Raw genomic sequence first — 16,236 nt, 5'->3', positions numbered from 1 at the left:
AGCAAAAATATCTTCATTTTGTTATTGTTTTATAAAAATGAAGGTTAATTAAATTCAAATCATTAACTAGCACTCTCGGCAACGGCAATATCACGCTGAATACACCGGTTCACGTCCGATCACCGAAGTTAAGCAGCGTCGAGCGCAGTCAGTACTTGGGAACACTGCGTGCCGTTGGCTTTTTCCTTTTTGTTTCCTCTTTTAATTTCCACCCGATATGAAAAAAGCAAACCTATCTTCTTTTTGTTATTGTTTTATAAAGATGAAGGTGAATTAAATTCAAATTATTAACTACCACTCTCGGCAACGGCCATATCACGCTGAATACACCGGTTCTCGTCCGATCACCGAAGTAAAGCAGCGTCGAGCGCAGTCAGTACTTGGGAACACTGCGTGCCGTTGGCTTTTTCTTTTTGTTTCCTCTTTTAATTTCCACCAGATATGAAAAAAGCAAACATATCTTCTTTTAGTTATTGTTTTATAAAGATGAAGGTGAAATAAATTCAAATTATTAACTAGCACTCTCGGCAACGGCCATATCATGCTGAAAACACCGGTTCTCGTCCGATCACCGAAGTTAAGCAGCGTCGAGCGCAGTCAGTACTTGGGAACACTGCGTGCCGTTGGGTTTTTCCTTTTTGTTTCCTCTTTTAAATTCCACCGTATATGAAAAAAGCAAACATATCTTCTTTTTGTTATTGTTTTATAAAGATGAGATGAATTAAATTCAAATTATTAACTAGCACTCTCGGCAACGGCCATATCATGCTGAAAACACCGGTTCTCGTCCGATCATCGAAGTTAAGCAGCGTCGAGCGCAGTCAGTATGGGAGGGAGACCACTTAGGAACACTGCGTGCCGTTGGCTTTTTCACTTTTTTTTTCCTCTTTTAAATTCCAATAGATATGAAAAAAGCAAACATATTTTCTTTTTGTTATTGTTTTAAAAAGATGAAGGTTAATTTGTCTCACTTAATTTAAATTCGAATTATTAACAAGCACTCTCGGCAATGGCCATATCATGCTGAAAACACCGGTTCACGTCCGATCACCGAAGTTAAGCAGCCTCGAGCGCAGTCAGTACGTGGGAACACTGCGTGCCGTTAGCTTTTTCCTTTTTGTATCCTCTTTTAAATTCCACCAGATATGAAAAAAGCAAACATATCTTCTTTTTGTTATGGTTTTATAGAGATGAAGGTTAATTAAATTCAAATTATTAACTAGCACTCTCGGCAACGGCCATATCACGCTGAATACACCGGTTCTCGTCCGATCACCGAAGTTAAGCAGCGTCGAGCGCAGTCAGTACTTGGGAACACTGCGTGCCGTTGGCTTTTTCCTTTTTGTTTCCTCTTTTAATTTCCACCAGATATGAAAAAAGCAAACATATCTTCTTTTTGTTATTGTTTTATAAAGATGAAGGTGAATTAAATTCAAATTATTAACTACCACTCTCACCAACGGCCATATCACGCTGAATACACCGGTTCACGTCCGATCACCGAAGTTAAGCAGCGTCAAGCGCAGTCAGTACTTGGGAGGGAGACCACTTAGGAACACTGCGTGCCGTTGGCTTTTTCACTTTTTTTTCCTCTTTTAAAATCCAATAGATATGAAAAAAGCAAACATATCTTCTTTTTGTTATTGTTTTATAAAGATGAAGGTTAATTAAATTCAAATTATTAACTAGCACTCTCGGCAACGGCCATATCACGCTGAATACACCGGTTCTCGTCTGATCACCGAAGTAAAGCAGCGTCGAGCGCAGTCAGTACTTGGGAACACTGCGTGCCGTTAGATTTTCCTTTTTGTTTCCTGTTTTAAATTCCACCAGATATGAAAAAAGCAAACATATCTTCTTTTTGTTATTGTTTTATAAAAATGAAGGTTAATTAAATTCAAATTATTAACTAGCACTCTCGGCAACGGCCAAATCACGCTGAATACACCGGTTCTCGTCCGATCACCGAAGTTAAGCAGCGTCGAGCGCAGTCAGTACTTGGGAGGGAGAACAATTAAGAACACTGCGTGCCGTTGGCTTTTTCACTTTTTTTTCCTCTTTTAAAATCCAATAGATATGAAGAAAGCAAACATATTTTCATTTTGTTATTGTTTTAAAAAGATGAAGGTTAATTTGTCTCACTTAATTTAAATTCGAATTATTAAGTAGCACTCTCGGCAACGGCCATATCATGCTGAAAACACCGGTTCTCGTCCGATCACCGAAGTTAAGCAGCGTCGAGCGCAGTCAGTACTTGGGAACACTGCGTGCCGTTAGCTTTTTCCTTTTTGTTTCCTGTTTTAAATTCCACCAGATATGAAAAAAGCAAACATATCTTCTTTTTGTTATTGTTTTATAAAAATGAAGGTTAATTAAATTCGAATTATTAACTAGCACTCTCGGCAACGGCCATATCATGCTGAAAACACCGGTTCTCGTCCGATCACCGAAGTTAAGCAGCGTCGAGCGCAGTCAGTACTTAGGAACACTGCGTGCCGTTAGCTTTTTCCTTTTTGTTTCCTGTTTTAAATTCCACCAGATATGAAAAAAGCAAACATATCTTCTTTTTGTTAGTGTTTTTTAAAGATGAAGGTGAATTAAATTCAAATTATTAACTACCACTCTCAGCAACGGCCATATCACGCTGAATACACCGGTTCTCGTCCGATCACCGAAGTTAAGCAGCGTCGAGCGCAGTCAGTACTTGGGAGGGAGACCACTAAGGAACACTGCGTGCCGTTGGCTTTTTCACTTTTTTTTCCTCTTTTAAATTCCAATAGATATGAAAAAAGCAAACATATTTTCATTATGTTATTGTTTTAAAAAGATGAAGGTTAATTTGTCTCACTTAATTTAAATTCGAATTATTAACTAGCACTCTCGGCAACGGCCATATCATGCTGAAAACACCGGTTCTCGTCCGATCACCGAAGTTAAGCAGCGTCGAGCGCAGTCAGTACTTGGGAACACTGCGTGCCGTTGGCTTTTTCCTTTGTGTTTCCTCTTTTAATTTCCACCAGATATGAAAAAAGCAAACATATCTTCATTTTGAAATTGTTTTATAAAGATGAGATGAATTAAATTCAAATTATTAACTAGCACTCTCGGCATCGGCCATATCATGCTGAAAACACCGCTTCTCGTCCGATCACCGAAGTTAAGCAGCGTCGAGCGCAGTCAGTACTTGGGAGGGAGAACACTTAGGAACACTGCGTGCCGTTGGCTTTTTCACTTTTTTTTCCTCTTTTAAAATCCAATAGATATGAAAAAAGCAAACATATTTTCATTTTGTTATTGTTTTAAAAAGATGAAGGTTAATTTGTCTCACTTAATTTAAATTCGAATTATTAACTAGCACTCTCGGCAACGGCCATATCATGCTGAAAACACCGGTTCTCGTCCGATCACCGAAGTTAAGCAGCGTCGAGCGCAGTCAGTACTTGGGAACACTGCGTGCCGTTAGCTTTTTCCTTTTTGTTTCCTGTTTTAAATTCCACCAGATATGAAAAAAGCAAACATATCTTCTTTTTGTTATTGTTTTATAAAAATGAAGGTTAATTAAATTCAAATTATTAACTAGCACTCTCGGCAACGGCCATATCACTCTGAATACACCGGTTCACGTCCGATCACCGAAGTTAAGCAGCGTCGAGCGCAGTCAGTACTTGGGAACACTGCGTGCCGTTGGCTTTTTCCTTTTTGTTTCCTCTTTTAATTTCCACCAGATATGAAAAAAGCAAACATATCTTCTTTTTGTTATTATTTTATAAAGATGAAGGTGAATTAAATTCAAATTATTAACTACCACTCTCAGCAACGGCCATATCACGCTGAATACACCGGTTCTCGTCTGGTCACCGAAGTTAAGCAGCGTCGAGCGCAGTCAGTACTTGGGAGGGAGAAAACTTAGGAACACTGCGTGCCGTTGGCTTTTTCACTTTTTTTTCCTCTTTTTAATTCCAATAGATATGAAAAAAGCAAACATATTTTCATTATGTTATTGTTTTAAAAAGATGAAGGTTAATTTGTCTCACTTAATTTAAATTCGAATTATTAACTAGCACTCTCGGCAACGGCCATATCATGCTGAAAACACCGGTTCTCGTCCGATCACCGAAGTTAAGCAGCGTCGAGCGCAGTCAGTACTTGGGAACACTGCGTGCCGTTAGCTTTTTCCTTTTTGTTTCCTCTTTTAAATTCCACCAAATATGAAAAAAGCAAACATATCTTCTTTTTGTTATTGTTTTATAAAGATGAAGGTTAATTAAATTCAAATTATTAACTAGCACTCTCGGCAACGGCCATATCACGCTGAATACACCGGTTCACGTCCGATCACCGAAGTTAAGCAGCGTCGAGCGCAGTCAGTACTTGGGAACACTGCGTGCCGTTAGCTTTTTCCTTTTTGTTTCCTGTTTTAAATTCCACCAGATATGAAAAAAGCAAACATATCTTCTTTTGGTTATTGTTTTATAAAGATGAAGGTGAATTAAATTCAAATTATTAACTAGCACTCTCGGCAACGGCCATATCACGCTGAATACACCGGTTCACGTCCGATCACCGAAGTTAAGCAGCGTCAAGCGCAGTCAGTACTTGGGAGGGAGAACACTTAGGAACACTGCGTGCCGTTGGCTTTTTCACTTTTTTTTCCTCTTTTAAAATCCAATAGATATGAAAAAAGCAAACATATTTTCATTTTGTTATTGTTTTAAAAAGATGAAGGTTAATTTGTCTCACTTAATTTAAATTCGAATTATTAACTAGCACTCTCGGCAACGGCCATATCATGCTGAAAACACCGGTTCTCGTCCGATCACCGAAGTTAAGCAGCGTCGAGCGCAGTCAGTACTTGGGAACACTGCGTGCCGTTAGCTTTTTCCTTTTTGTTTCCTGTTTTAAATTCCACCAGATATGAAAAAAGCAAACATATCTTCTTTTGGTTATTGTTTTATAAAGATGAAGGTTAAATAAGTTCAAATTATTAACTAGCACTCACGGCAACGGCCATATCACGCTGAATACACCGGTTCTCGTCCGATCACCGAAGTTAAGCAGCGTCGAGCGCAGTCAGCACTCGGGAACACTGCGTGCCGTTGGCTTTTTCTTTTTGTTTCCTCTTTTAATTTCCACCAGATATGAAAAAAGCAAACATATCTTCTTTTTGTTATTGTTTTATAAAGATGAAGGTGAATTAAATTCAAATTATTAACTAGCACTCTCGGCAACGGCCATATCACGCTGAATACACCGGTTCTCGTCCGATCACCGAAGTTAAGCAGCGTCGAGCGCAGGCAGTGCTTGGGAGGGAGACCACTTAGGAACACTGCGTGCCGTTGGCTTTTTCACTTTTTTTTCCTCTTTTAAATTCCAATAGAGATGAAAAAAGCAAACATATTTTCTTTTTGTTATTGTTTTAAAAAGATGAAGGTTAATTTGTCTCACTTAATTTAAATTCGAATTATTAACTAGCACTCTCGGCAACGGCCATATCATGCTGAAAACACCGGTTCTCGTCCGATTACCGAAGTTAAGCAGCGTCGAGCGCAGTCAGTACTTGGGAACACTGCGTGCCGTTAGCTTTTTCCTTTTTGTTTCCTGTTTCAAATTCCACCAGAAATGAAAAAAGCAAGCATATCTTCTTTTTGTTATTGTTTTATAAAGATGAAGGTTAATTAAATTCAAATTATTAACTAGCACTCTCGGCAACGGCCATGTCACGCTGAATACACCGGTTCTCGTCCGATCACCGAAGTTAAGCAGCGTCGAGCGCAGGCAGTGCTTGGGAGGGAGACCACTTAGGAACACTGCGTGCCGTTGGCTTTTTCACTTTTTTTTCCTCTTTTAAATTCCAATAGAGATGAAAAAAGCAAACATATTTTCTTTTTGTTATTGTTTTAAAAAGATGAAGGTTAATTTGTCTCACTTAATTTAAATTCGAATTATTAACTAGCACTCTCGGCAACGGCCATATCATGCTGAAAACACCGGTTCTCGTCCGATCACCGAAGTTAAGCAGCGTCGAGCGCAGTCAGTACTTGGGAACACTGCGTGCCGTTGGCTTTTTCCTTTTTGTTTCCTCTTTTAAATTCCGCCAGATATGAAAAAAGCAAACTTATTTTCTTTTTGTTATTGTTTTAAAAAGATTTAGGATAATTTGTCTCACTTAATTTAAATTCGAATTATTAACTAGCACTCTCGGCAACGGCCATATCACGCTGAAAACGACGGTTCTCTTCCAATCACCGAAGTTAGGCAGAGTCGAGCGCAGTCAGTACTTGGGAGGGAGAACACTTAGGAACACTGCGTGCCGTTGGCTTTTTCACTTTTTTTTCCTCTTTTAAATTCCAATAGATATGAAAAAAGCAAACATATTTTCTTTTTGTTATTGTTTTAAAAAGATGAAGGATAATTTGTCTCACTTAATTTAAATTAGAATTATTAACTAGCACTCTCGGCAACGGCCATATCACGCTGAAAACGACGGTTCTCTTCCAATCACCTAAGTTAAGCAGCGTCGAGCGCAGTCAGTACTTGGGAACACTGCGTGCCGTTGGCTTTTTCCTTTTTGTTTCCTCTTTTAAATTCCACCAGATATGAAAAAAGCAAACATATCTTCTTTTGTTATTGTTTTATAAAGATGAAGGTTAATTAAATTCAAATTATTAACTAGCACTCTCGGCAACGGCCATATCACGCTGAAAACACCGGTTCTCGTCCGATCACCGAAGTTAAGCAGCGTCGAGCGCAGTCAGTACTTGGGAGGGAGACCACTTAGGAACACTGCGTGCCGTTGGCTTTGTCACTTTTTTTCCTCTTTTAAAATCCAATAGATATGAAAAAAGCAAACATATTTTCATTTTGTTGTTGCTTTAAAAAGGTGAAGGTTAATTTGTCTCACTTAATTTAAATTCGAATCATTAACTAGCACTCTCGGCAACGGCCATATCATGCTGAAAACACCGGTTCTCGTCCGATCACCGAAGTTAAGCAGCGTCGAGCGCAGTCAGCACTCGGGAACACTGCGTGCCGTTGGCTTTTTCTTTTTGTTTCCTCTTTTAATTTCCACCAGATATGAAAAAAGCAAACATATCTTCTTTTTGTTATTGTTTTATAAAGATGAAGGTGAATTAAATTCAAATTATTAACTAGCACTCTCGGCAACGGCCATATCACGCTGAATACACCGGTTCTCGTCCGATCACCGAAGTTAAGCAGCGTCGAGCGCAGGCAGTGCTTGGGAGGGAGACCACTTAGGAACACTGCGTGCCGTTGGCTTTTTCACTTTTTTTTCCTCTTTTAAATTCCAATAGAGATGAAAAAAGCAAACATATTTTCTTTTTGTTATTGTTTTAAAAAGATGAAGGTTAATTTGTCTCACTTAATTTAAATTCGAATTATTAACTAGCACTCTCGGCAACGGCCATATCATGCTGAAAACACCGGTTCTCGTCCGATTACCGAAGTTAAGCAGCGTCGAGCGCAGTCAGTACTTGGGAACACTGCGTGCCGTTAGCTTTTTCCTTTTTGTTTCCTGTTTCAAATTCCACCAGAAATGAAAAAAGCAAGCATATCTTCTTTTTGTTATTGTTTTATAAAGATGAAGGTTAATTAAATTCAAATTATTAACTAGCACTCTCGGCAACGGCCATATCACGCTGAATACACCGGTTCTCGTCCGATCACCGAAGTTAAGCAGCGTCGAGCGCAGGCAGTGCTTGGGAGGGAGACCACTTAGGAACACTGCGTGCCGTTGGCTTTTTCACTTTTTTTTCCTCTTTTAAATTCCAATAGAGATGAAAAAAGCAAACATATTTTCTTTTTGTTATTGTTTTCAAAAGATGAAGGTTAATTTGTCTCACTTAATTTAAATTCGAATTATTAACTAGCACTCTCGGCAACGGCCATATCATGCTGAAAACACCGGTTCTCGTCCGATCACCGAAGTTAAGCAGCGTCGAGCGCAGTCAGTACTTGGGAACACTGCGTGCCGTTGGCTTTTTCCTTTTTGTTTCCTCTTTTAAATTCCGCCAGATATGAAAAAAGCAAACTTATTTTCTTTTTGTTATTGTTTTAAAAAGATGAAGGATAATTTGTCTCACTTAATTTAAATTCGAATTATTAACTAGCACTCTCGGCAACGGCCATATCACGCTGAAAACGACGGTTCTCTTCCAATCACCGAAGTTAAGCAGCGTCGAGCGCAGTCAGTACTTGGGAGGGAGAACACTTAGGAACACTGCGTGCCGTTGGCTTTTTCACTTTTTTTTCCTCTTTTAAATTCCAATAGATATGAAAAAAGCAAACATATTTTCTTTTTGTTATTGTTTTAAAAAGATGAAGGATAATTTGTCTCACTTAATTTAAATTAGAAGTATTAACTAGCACTCTCGGCAACGGCCATATCACGCTGAAAACGACGGTTCTCTTCCAATCACCTAAGTTAAGCAGCGTCGAGCGCAGTCAGTACTTGGGAACACTGCGTGCCGTTGGCTTTTTCCTTTTTGTTTCCTCTTTTAAATTCCACCAGATATGAAAAAAGCAAACATATCTTCTTTTGTTATTGTTTTATAAAGATGAAGGTTAATTAAATTCAAATTATTAACTAGCACTCTCGGCAACGGCCATATCACGCTGAAAACACCGGTTCTCGTCCGATCACCGAAGTTAAGCAGCGTCGAGCGCAGTCAGCACTCGGGAACACTGCGTGCCGTTGGCTTTTTCTTTTTGTTTCCTCTTTTAATTTCCACCAGATATGAAAAAAGCAAACATATCTTCTTTTTGTTATTGTTTTATAAAGATGAAGGTGAATTAAATTCAAATTATTAACTAGCACTCTCGGCAACGGCCATATCACGCTGAATACACCGGTTCTCGTCCGATCACCGAAGTTAAGCAGCGTCGAGCGCAGTCAGTACTTGGGAGGGAGACCACTTAGGAACACTGCTTGCCGTTAGCTTTTTCACTTTTTTTTGTCTTTTAAATTCCAATAGATATGAAAAAAGCAAACATATTTTCTTTTTGTTATTGTTTTAAAAAGATGAAGGTTAATTTGTCTCACTTAATTTAAATTCGAATTATTAACTAGCACTCTCGGCAACGGCCATATCATGCTGAAAACACCGGTTCTCGTCCGATTACCGAAGTTAAGCAGCGTCGAGCGCAGTCAGTACTTGGGAACACTGCGTGCCGTTAGCTTTTTCCTTTTTGTTTCCTGTTTCAAATTCCACCAGATATGAAAAAAGCAAGCATATCTTCTTTTTGTTATTGTTTTATAAAGATGAAGGTTAATTAAATTCAAATTATTAACTACCACTCTCGGCAACGGCCATATCACGCTGAATACACCGGTTCTCGTCCGATCACCGAAGTTAAGCAGCGTCGAGCGCAGGCAGTGCTTGGGAGGGAGACCACTTAGGAACACTGCGTGCCGTTGGCTTTTTCACTTTTTTTTCCTCTTATAAATTCCAATAGAGATGAAAAAAGCAAACATATTTTCTTTTTGTTATTGTTTTAAAAAGATGAAGGTTAATTTGTCTCACTTAATTTAAATTCGAATTATTAACTAGCACTCTCGGCAACGGCCATATCATGCTGAAAACACCGGTTCTCGTCCGATCACCGAAGTTAAGCAGCGTCGAGCGCAGTCAGTACTTGGGAACACTGCGTGCCGTTGGCTTTTTCCTTTTTGTTTCCTCTTTTAAATTCCGCCAGATATGAAAAAAGCAAACTTATTTTCTTTTTGTTATTGTTTTAAAAAGATGAAGGATAATTTGTCTCACTTAATTTAAATTCGAATTATTAACTAGCACTCTCGGCAACGGCCATATCACGCTGAAAACGACGGTTCTCTTCCAATCACCGAAGTTAAGCAGCGTCGAGCGCAGTCAGTACTTGGGAACACTGCGTGCCGTTGGCTTTTTCCTTTTTGTTTCCTCTTTTAAATTCCACCAGATATGAAAAAAGCAAACATATCTTCTTTTGTTATTGTTTTATAAAGATGAAGGTTAATTAAATTCAAATTATTAACTAGCACTCTCGGCAACGGCCATATCACGCTGAATACACCGGGTCACGTCCGATCACCGAAGTTAAGCAGCGTCAAGCGCAGTCAGTACTTGGGAGGGAGAACACTTAGGAACACTGCGTGCCATTGGCTTTTTCACTTTTTTTTCCTCTTTTAAAATCCAATAGATATGAAAAAAGCAAACATATTTTCATTTTGTTATTGTTTTAAAAAGATGAAGGTTAATTTGTCTCACTTAATTTAAATTCGAATTATTAACTAGCACTCTCGGCAACGGCCATATCATGCTGAAAACACCGGTTCTCGTCCGATCACCGAAGTTAAGCAGCGTCGAGCGCAGTCAGTACTTGGGAACACTGCGTGCCGTTAGCTTTTTCCTTTTTGTTTCCTGTTTCAAATTCCACCAGATATGAAAAAAGCAAGCATATCTTCTTTTTGTTATTGTTTTTATAAAGATGAAGGTTAATTAAATTCAAATTATTAACTAGCACTCTCGGCAACGGCCATATCACGCTGAATACACCGGTTCTCGTCCGATCACCGAAGTTAAGCAGCGTCGAGCGCAGGCAGCGCTTGGGAGGGAGACCACTTAGGAACACTGCGTGCCGTTGGCTTTTTCACTTTTTTTTCCTCTTTTAAATTCCAATAGATATGAAAAAAGCAAACATATTTTCTTTTTGTTATTGTTTTAAAAAGATGAAGGTTAATTTGTCTCACTTAATTTAAATTCGAATTATTAACTAGCACTCTCGGCAACGGCCATATCATGCTGAAAACACCGGTTCTCGTCCGATCACCGAAGTTAAGCAGCGTCGAGCGCAGTCAGTACTTGGGAACACTGCGTGCCGTTGGCTTTTTCCTTTTTGTTTCCTCTTTTAAATTCCGCCAGATATGAAAAAAGCAAACATATTTTCTTTTTGTTATTGTTTTAAAAAGATGAAGGATAATTTGTCTCACTTAATTTAAATTCGAATTATTAACTAGCACTCTCGGCAACGGCCATATCACGCTGAAAACGACGGTTCTCTTCCAATCACCGAAGTTAAGCAGCGTCGAGCGCAGTCAGTACTTGGGAGGGAGAACACTTAGGAACACTGCGTGCCGTTGGCTTTTTCACTTTTTTTTCCTCTTTTAAATTCCAATAGATATGAAAAAAGCAAACATATTTTCTTTTTGTTATTGTTTTAAAAAGATGAAGGATAATTTGTCTCACTTAATTTAAATTAGAATTATTAACTAGCACTCTCGGCAACGGCCATATCACGCTGAAAACGACGGTTCTCTTCCAATCACCGAAGTTAAGCAGCGTCGAGCGCAGTCAATACTTGGGAACACTGCGTGCCGTTGGCTTTTTCCTTTTTGTTTCCTCTTTTAATTTCCACCGAAATGAAAAAAGCAAACATATCATCTTTTTGTTATTGTTTTATAAAGATGAGATGAATTAAATTCGAATTATTAACTAGCACTCTCGGCAACGGCCATATCACGCTGAAAACGACGGTTCTCGTCCGATCACCGAAGTTAAGCAGCGTCGAGCGCAGTCAGCACTTGGGAACACTGCGTGCCCTTAGCTTTTTCCTTTTTGTTTCCTCTTTTAATTTCCACCAGATATGAAAAAAGCAAACATATCTTCTTTTTGTTATTGTTTTATAAAGATGAGATGAATTAAATTCGAATTATTAACTAGCACTCTCGGCAACCGCCATATCACGCTGAATACACCGGTTCACGTCCGATCACCGAAGTTAAGCAGCGTCGAGCGCAGTCAGTACTTGGGAACACTGCGTGCCGTTTTCTTTTTCCTTTTTGTTTCCTCTTTTAATTTCCACCAGATATGAAAAAAGCAAACATATCTTCTTTTTGTTAGTGTTCTATAAAGATGAAGGTGAATTAAATTCAAATTATTAACTAGCACTCTCGGCAACGGCCATATCACGCTGAATACACCGGTTCTCGTCCGATCAATGAAGTTAAGCAGCGTCGAGCGCAGGCAGTACTTGGGAGGGAGACCACTTAAGGTGCGTTCTCAAACGAGCGAGAAAGCCATAAAGTCGAGGCGGATCGCGCACGCATGAAGCTGATTTTTGAAACTGATTCTCGCGCCCTCGTTCACATATTTGCGAGAAGATTACTTTTACGTGCTTTTTGCCGATAGATGGAGCTGATTGTCGCAGTCAGCTCGGGTCAAACACGATCAAAAAGTGTTTGATTTTCTCGCCGCTTTTTTTATCGCAAAACAACACGTGACAATTATTATCCAATAGAAACTTCAAAATTTAAAATTTAACGGCTTGGCGCTAAAACTGACAGATAGTCCCGAAATTTATATAAGTTTCTGTTAATAAAAATTAGCGTGCAATTGGTTCAGTTGTTAAGTTTTATTTAACTATGAAGTCCATGAAAGAAAAGGTGAAGCAAATGAAAGCGGAAGAAAGACAGAAAGAAATAGAGAAAAAAGAAGCCTTAATTTAATCAGTGAGAAACAATAATGTTTTATGGGATAGATTCCTTCCGGCCCATAAGGAAAGGGATACTGTAGAAGCCGCATGGGAGAATGTTAGCGTGGAAACTGGCATTCCAAGTAAGTAAAGAATAGTGACATTTAAATTGTCTAGTATGAATAAATAAAATGCGAACTTTTCACTGTAGAGAAAGACGCTAAGACAACTTGGAAATATCTGAAGGACCAGTTCAGAGTAAACTTCCACGCAGTTTCAGTGAAAAAATCGGGTCAAGAATACTTGGAAGACAGCGATATTTCGTTGGTCAAATGGCCCTACTTCAAACAAATGCTCTTTTTGAAGGACACGGTTGCCAAGAGAGAGTAATTTCAGGACATAACTGAAAGCTTGTTAGGAGTTCTCATTATATTTTCCAACTTATCTAGCACATCATCTAATGTTCAGCCAGATGACATTCCCATGGCGAAAAGAAATGAAAATAGCCTAAATAGGACATCCGAGGAAGCCGATAATGCAGCTGCGTTCGAGGTATTACCTTAAAAATTTTCTTTCTGGCATATTCTGTTCAAGTTCCTTCAATCCTAAGATTGTTACAATTGTAATTTTTGGTTGTTAAAAGATTCTGTCAAACCTGGGGCAAGGCGGTATCGATATCGAGATTGAGGAAAATGATGCTTTAGATCCAACTGAACCAGGAACCTCAAAGAACAAACCAAAATCTAACACCGCACCCAAGAAACGCAAAACAACAGAGAGTGCCCCGCATTCAAATACGTTAGATAGGGAAATTTCAGTTGTTGATGAGTACGTGGAATTAAATTGAGAAAGAAATATTTGGTTTTATCTATGGGATCCTGATTAAATGGATGGAAACATATTCTAGATTATTGAAGCAAACAACTGCCCAAGATGACGATGAAGAAAAATTTGGTAAATATATTGCTGTTTTGTTGAGACATGTTGGGGCAAAGTACAAGTCCAGATGTGAGTTCCAATTACTTCAAACTCTATATGAATATGCTGAAAAAACGGAAGCAGATAATTCTGAAAACTAAATTTGTAAATATGGAAAATTATAATTTCACGTGTCTGTAAACTAAATTATTTATTTTGTCAAGTCGTGCTCAAATAAATTGATTTTAAAAATGAAATTCCTTTGCATTTTTTATATTTAATTAATCTTAAACTCATACAATGTTCGCCTATTTCGGATTGTCGTCATTGTTTGCGAGCGTTCACGATTTAGAAACGGCCGCGGATAGGAAATGAGCCGGCTTGGACTCTCGTTAGAGGCAAAATTATCCTTTGCATTTTTTATATTTAATCTTGATTTCGGGGATTAGTAACCCCAGGCATCTCCCATTGCCAGGGAACTTCTTCCTCCTCACTCCAAAAATAGTCGGTGTATTTTTGACGAACTAATGTCGCTTCGTAGCTGGAATTTCGTGCTGTTGAGCAAGCAATATCAGAAAAACTATTCCCAGGCTCATCGTTCCATGTGCCATAACAAAATGTTCCTTGTTTATTTGTGAAATCAACGTATCCTGGTGGGCAATACACCCTGCTTTTTTTCTTTTGACCCTGCTCCGTAGTCATTAAGAAATTGTGAAGCGCAACCGTTGCTTTCACAACTCTATCAGTGTTGTCTGGGGTAAAGTTTATTGTTCGATGGTAAACCTGCCATCTGGCTCCAAGTATCCCAAATGCATTCTCGCTGCAACGTCTGGCTCTGCTAAGCCTGTAGTTAAAAACCCTTTTCTTCGAGTCTAAATTTCTTCCAGGGTAAGGTTGGAGAAAATCGGTCCTAAGCTGGAACGCTTCATCACCCAACAATACATGGGGTACTCGAATGTTACTTCTTGGTAAAGTAGACAATCCCGGTATGCCCAATGTTCCTTTATCTAAGGCTTGGCCAATTTCAGACGATTTAAATATTCCGCCATCGGAGCTTGACCCGTAGGCTCCTACATCTACTGCCAAGAACTTGTATTCTGCGTCCACAACAGCCATGAGGACTATGGAATTTGTACCCTTTTCCAACAGAAACATATATTTTTGTTTAGAAGATTATTTTGTGTGAATTTATCTAGTAAAAAAGATACGTACTTTATAATTATAGAACATTGACCCCGTTTTCGCAGGCTGTTTGATAGCCACATGCTTTCCATCTACTGCTCCAACACAATTGGGGTACTGCCATAGGCGACCAAACCGTTGGGCCGCTTCTCTCCATATTGCCGCAGTTGGGGTCTTTAAAAATCATCATTACTTAATATTGGCTGTCAAGTTTAAAGTCTTAGCAAAACTTTACCGCGAGGTACAATGGTTGCAAAACGTTCCATAGAGCATCGCAAGTTTCTTTAATCACGTAGTGACACGTCGATTTGCCAATTCGAAAACCATAGGCGGTGCTCATAATGCTATCACCAGTGGCCAAAAAGCTAAGAAACACATAATAAGATGTCAAATCTTAAAAGTATATACTTCAATTAAATAAATTACCGTAGAGTAATGGCTAAACGATGGGCTGGTGAAAGTGGTTCTCTAGACGGAGGATATTTCTTCAGGGAGCTTGCTAACATTCCAACTAATTTATCAAAAACTTCTGGCGACATCCTCAGAAAGTTATGGAAATATGAATGGTCATAAATCCTCATATTATTTAGCTGAAAATAAGTCACCCTTGTTTGAAAAGTTGAAAGTGTGATTGGTATAGCTATAGCTAGCTATAGCTTTGTTTACATGTTTTTAAGCCTTGGCATTCACTTACCAGAGTATGAAAGTACCCTTCAACTTTCCTATTTTCCCAAATGGGGTGCACCCAGCACCGACGATCTTTTCTTCTCCTATTTTTTTCCAGATTTTCTCTGATCTCTCGTTTCTTTTTCAATAATAGAAACTTTTTCAACAGCAAGAGAGAAAAACGTCTATTTTTACTAACGGCCATCTTTGCAGAATACCAAAAACCAAAACCGTCGCGCGCCCTGGCAGTCAAGATGCGCGAAACGCGGACTTTTTAAACTTTTCCTCGGCGTGTATGTGAACGGCCGCGCGAGAAAATCGCGATGAAGATGAGAGCGGAAGCTGAATTCAAAATCTGCCGGCGAGAACCGGTTTTCAATTTCTACCTAAGCTTGACGCGTAAGCTTCATATTCTCGCTCGCTTGAGAACGCACCTTAGGAACACTGCGTGCCGTTGGCTTTTTCACTTTTTTTTCCTCTTTTAAATTCCAATAGATATGAAAAAAGCAAACATATTTTCATTTTGTTATTGTTTTAAAAAGATGAAGGATAATTTGTCTCGCTTAATTTAAATTCGAATTATTAACTAGCACTCTCGGCAACGGCCATATCACGCTGAAAACGACGGTTCTCTTCCAATCACCGAAGTTAAGCAGCGTCGAGCGCAGTCAGTACTTGGGAACACTGCGTGCCGTTGGCTTTTCCTTTTTGTTTCCTCTTTTAATTTCCACCAGATATGAAAAAAGCAAACATATCTTCGTTTTGTTATTGTTTTATATAGATGAAGGTGAATTAAATTCAAATTATTAACTACCACTCTCAGCAACGGGCATATCACGCTGAATACACCGGTTCTCGTCCGATCACCGAAGTTAAGCAGCGTCGAGCGCAGTCAGTACTTGGGAGGGAGAACACTTAGGAACACTGCGTGCCGTTGGCTTTTTCACTTTTTTTTCCTCTTTTAAAATCCAATAGATATGAAAAAAGCAAACATATTTTCATTTT

The 16,236-nt window shown here is 39.0% G+C and overlaps 1 protein-coding gene, 6 non-coding genes and 38 pseudogenes across 7 annotated transcripts; all 45 read left to right on the top strand.

Moving 5' to 3' along the window:
- The first annotated feature begins 77 nt into the window (after positions 1-77).
- Positions 78-180, top strand: LOC149698734 (5S ribosomal RNA; annotated as a pseudogene).
- Positions 181-302: 122 nt separating this feature from the next.
- Positions 303-405, top strand: LOC149698733 (5S ribosomal RNA; annotated as a pseudogene).
- A 121-nt stretch (positions 406-526) lies between these two features.
- On the top strand, positions 527-629 carry LOC149698732 (5S ribosomal RNA; annotated as a pseudogene).
- Positions 630-750: 121 nt separating this feature from the next.
- On the top strand, positions 751-867 carry LOC149698731 (5S ribosomal RNA; annotated as a pseudogene).
- Positions 868-1,230: 363 nt separating this feature from the next.
- On the top strand, positions 1,231-1,333 carry LOC149698730 (5S ribosomal RNA; annotated as a pseudogene).
- A 122-nt stretch (positions 1,334-1,455) lies between these two features.
- Positions 1,456-1,574, top strand: LOC149698729 (5S ribosomal RNA). The gene has a single exon (XR_016382367.1). It is a non-coding gene; the product is annotated as a 5S ribosomal RNA (ribosomal RNA).
- Positions 1,575-1,920: 346 nt separating this feature from the next.
- On the top strand, positions 1,921-2,039 carry LOC149698728 (5S ribosomal RNA; annotated as a pseudogene).
- Positions 2,040-2,176: 137 nt separating this feature from the next.
- On the top strand, positions 2,177-2,279 carry LOC149698727 (5S ribosomal RNA; annotated as a pseudogene).
- Positions 2,280-2,401: 122 nt separating this feature from the next.
- Positions 2,402-2,504, top strand: LOC149698726 (5S ribosomal RNA; annotated as a pseudogene).
- Positions 2,505-2,626: 122 nt separating this feature from the next.
- LOC149698725 (5S ribosomal RNA) lies at positions 2,627-2,745 on the top strand (annotated as a pseudogene).
- Positions 2,746-2,882: 137 nt separating this feature from the next.
- Positions 2,883-2,985, top strand: LOC149698724 (5S ribosomal RNA; annotated as a pseudogene).
- Positions 2,986-3,106: 121 nt separating this feature from the next.
- Positions 3,107-3,225, top strand: LOC149698723 (5S ribosomal RNA; annotated as a pseudogene).
- A 137-nt stretch (positions 3,226-3,362) lies between these two features.
- Positions 3,363-3,465, top strand: LOC149698722 (5S ribosomal RNA; annotated as a pseudogene).
- Positions 3,466-3,587: 122 nt separating this feature from the next.
- On the top strand, positions 3,588-3,690 carry LOC149698721 (5S ribosomal RNA; annotated as a pseudogene).
- Positions 3,691-3,812: 122 nt separating this feature from the next.
- On the top strand, positions 3,813-3,931 carry LOC149698720 (5S ribosomal RNA; annotated as a pseudogene).
- Positions 3,932-4,068: 137 nt separating this feature from the next.
- On the top strand, positions 4,069-4,171 carry LOC149698719 (5S ribosomal RNA; annotated as a pseudogene).
- A 122-nt stretch (positions 4,172-4,293) lies between these two features.
- LOC149698718 (5S ribosomal RNA) lies at positions 4,294-4,396 on the top strand (annotated as a pseudogene).
- Positions 4,397-4,518: 122 nt separating this feature from the next.
- Positions 4,519-4,637, top strand: LOC149698717 (5S ribosomal RNA; annotated as a pseudogene).
- Positions 4,638-4,774: 137 nt separating this feature from the next.
- On the top strand, positions 4,775-4,877 carry LOC149698716 (5S ribosomal RNA; annotated as a pseudogene).
- Positions 4,878-4,999: 122 nt separating this feature from the next.
- LOC149698715 (5S ribosomal RNA) lies at positions 5,000-5,102 on the top strand (annotated as a pseudogene).
- A 121-nt stretch (positions 5,103-5,223) lies between these two features.
- On the top strand, positions 5,224-5,342 carry LOC149698714 (5S ribosomal RNA). Its single transcript, XR_016382265.1, has one exon. It is a non-coding gene; the product is annotated as a 5S ribosomal RNA (ribosomal RNA).
- A 137-nt stretch (positions 5,343-5,479) lies between these two features.
- LOC149698713 (5S ribosomal RNA) lies at positions 5,480-5,582 on the top strand (annotated as a pseudogene).
- A 122-nt stretch (positions 5,583-5,704) lies between these two features.
- On the top strand, positions 5,705-5,823 carry LOC149698712 (5S ribosomal RNA; annotated as a pseudogene).
- Positions 5,824-5,960: 137 nt separating this feature from the next.
- LOC149698711 (5S ribosomal RNA) lies at positions 5,961-6,063 on the top strand (annotated as a pseudogene).
- A 137-nt stretch (positions 6,064-6,200) lies between these two features.
- Positions 6,201-6,319, top strand: LOC149698710 (5S ribosomal RNA; annotated as a pseudogene).
- A 361-nt stretch (positions 6,320-6,680) lies between these two features.
- LOC149698709 (5S ribosomal RNA) lies at positions 6,681-6,799 on the top strand. The gene has a single exon (XR_016382391.1). It is a non-coding gene; the product is annotated as a 5S ribosomal RNA (ribosomal RNA).
- A 136-nt stretch (positions 6,800-6,935) lies between these two features.
- On the top strand, positions 6,936-7,038 carry LOC149698708 (5S ribosomal RNA; annotated as a pseudogene).
- Positions 7,039-7,159: 121 nt separating this feature from the next.
- LOC149698707 (5S ribosomal RNA) lies at positions 7,160-7,278 on the top strand. The gene has a single exon (XR_016382264.1). It is a non-coding gene; the product is annotated as a 5S ribosomal RNA (ribosomal RNA).
- A 137-nt stretch (positions 7,279-7,415) lies between these two features.
- On the top strand, positions 7,416-7,518 carry LOC149698706 (5S ribosomal RNA; annotated as a pseudogene).
- Positions 7,519-7,640: 122 nt separating this feature from the next.
- On the top strand, positions 7,641-7,759 carry LOC149698705 (5S ribosomal RNA). The gene has a single exon (XR_016382262.1). It is a non-coding gene; the product is annotated as a 5S ribosomal RNA (ribosomal RNA).
- A 137-nt stretch (positions 7,760-7,896) lies between these two features.
- LOC149698704 (5S ribosomal RNA) lies at positions 7,897-7,999 on the top strand (annotated as a pseudogene).
- Positions 8,000-8,136: 137 nt separating this feature from the next.
- LOC149698703 (5S ribosomal RNA) lies at positions 8,137-8,255 on the top strand (annotated as a pseudogene).
- Positions 8,256-8,616: 361 nt separating this feature from the next.
- LOC149698702 (5S ribosomal RNA) lies at positions 8,617-8,719 on the top strand (annotated as a pseudogene).
- Positions 8,720-8,840: 121 nt separating this feature from the next.
- Positions 8,841-8,959, top strand: LOC149698701 (5S ribosomal RNA; annotated as a pseudogene).
- A 136-nt stretch (positions 8,960-9,095) lies between these two features.
- Positions 9,096-9,198, top strand: LOC149698700 (5S ribosomal RNA; annotated as a pseudogene).
- A 122-nt stretch (positions 9,199-9,320) lies between these two features.
- LOC149698699 (5S ribosomal RNA) lies at positions 9,321-9,439 on the top strand. The gene has a single exon (XR_016382261.1). It is a non-coding gene; the product is annotated as a 5S ribosomal RNA (ribosomal RNA).
- Positions 9,440-9,576: 137 nt separating this feature from the next.
- On the top strand, positions 9,577-9,679 carry LOC149698698 (5S ribosomal RNA; annotated as a pseudogene).
- Positions 9,680-10,040: 361 nt separating this feature from the next.
- LOC149698697 (5S ribosomal RNA) lies at positions 10,041-10,159 on the top strand (annotated as a pseudogene).
- A 137-nt stretch (positions 10,160-10,296) lies between these two features.
- LOC149698696 (5S ribosomal RNA) lies at positions 10,297-10,399 on the top strand (annotated as a pseudogene).
- Positions 10,400-10,522: 123 nt separating this feature from the next.
- Positions 10,523-10,641, top strand: LOC149698695 (5S ribosomal RNA; annotated as a pseudogene).
- A 137-nt stretch (positions 10,642-10,778) lies between these two features.
- Positions 10,779-10,881, top strand: LOC149698694 (5S ribosomal RNA; annotated as a pseudogene).
- A 137-nt stretch (positions 10,882-11,018) lies between these two features.
- Positions 11,019-11,137, top strand: LOC149698693 (5S ribosomal RNA; annotated as a pseudogene).
- A 584-nt stretch (positions 11,138-11,721) lies between these two features.
- On the top strand, positions 11,722-11,824 carry LOC149698692 (5S ribosomal RNA; annotated as a pseudogene).
- Positions 11,825-12,116: 292 nt separating this feature from the next.
- Positions 12,117-13,638, top strand: LOC149698691 (uncharacterized). The gene is made up of 5 exons (XM_089867251.1): positions 12,117-12,608; positions 12,677-12,851; positions 12,915-13,017; positions 13,109-13,293; positions 13,373-13,638. The coding sequence occupies exons 2-5, from the start codon at positions 12,817-12,819 to the stop codon at positions 13,542-13,544; spliced, it is 495 nt and encodes a 164-aa protein (XP_089723377.1). The 5' UTR covers positions 12,117-12,608; positions 12,677-12,816; the 3' UTR covers positions 13,545-13,638.
- Positions 13,639-16,052: 2,414 nt separating this feature from the next.
- Positions 16,053-16,171, top strand: LOC149698690 (5S ribosomal RNA; annotated as a pseudogene).
- The last annotated feature ends 65 nt before the right edge of the window (positions 16,172-16,236 follow it).

This window comes from Phalangium opilio, unplaced genomic scaffold, assembly GCF_054372755.1.
Source record: "Phalangium opilio isolate 3A_F unplaced genomic scaffold, DU_Popi_V2 ptg000019l_1, whole genome shotgun sequence".
Classification (NCBI taxonomy): domain Eukaryota; kingdom Metazoa; phylum Arthropoda; class Arachnida; order Opiliones; family Phalangiidae; genus Phalangium; species Phalangium opilio.
This window is presented reverse-complemented; position numbering and strand designations above follow the sequence as displayed.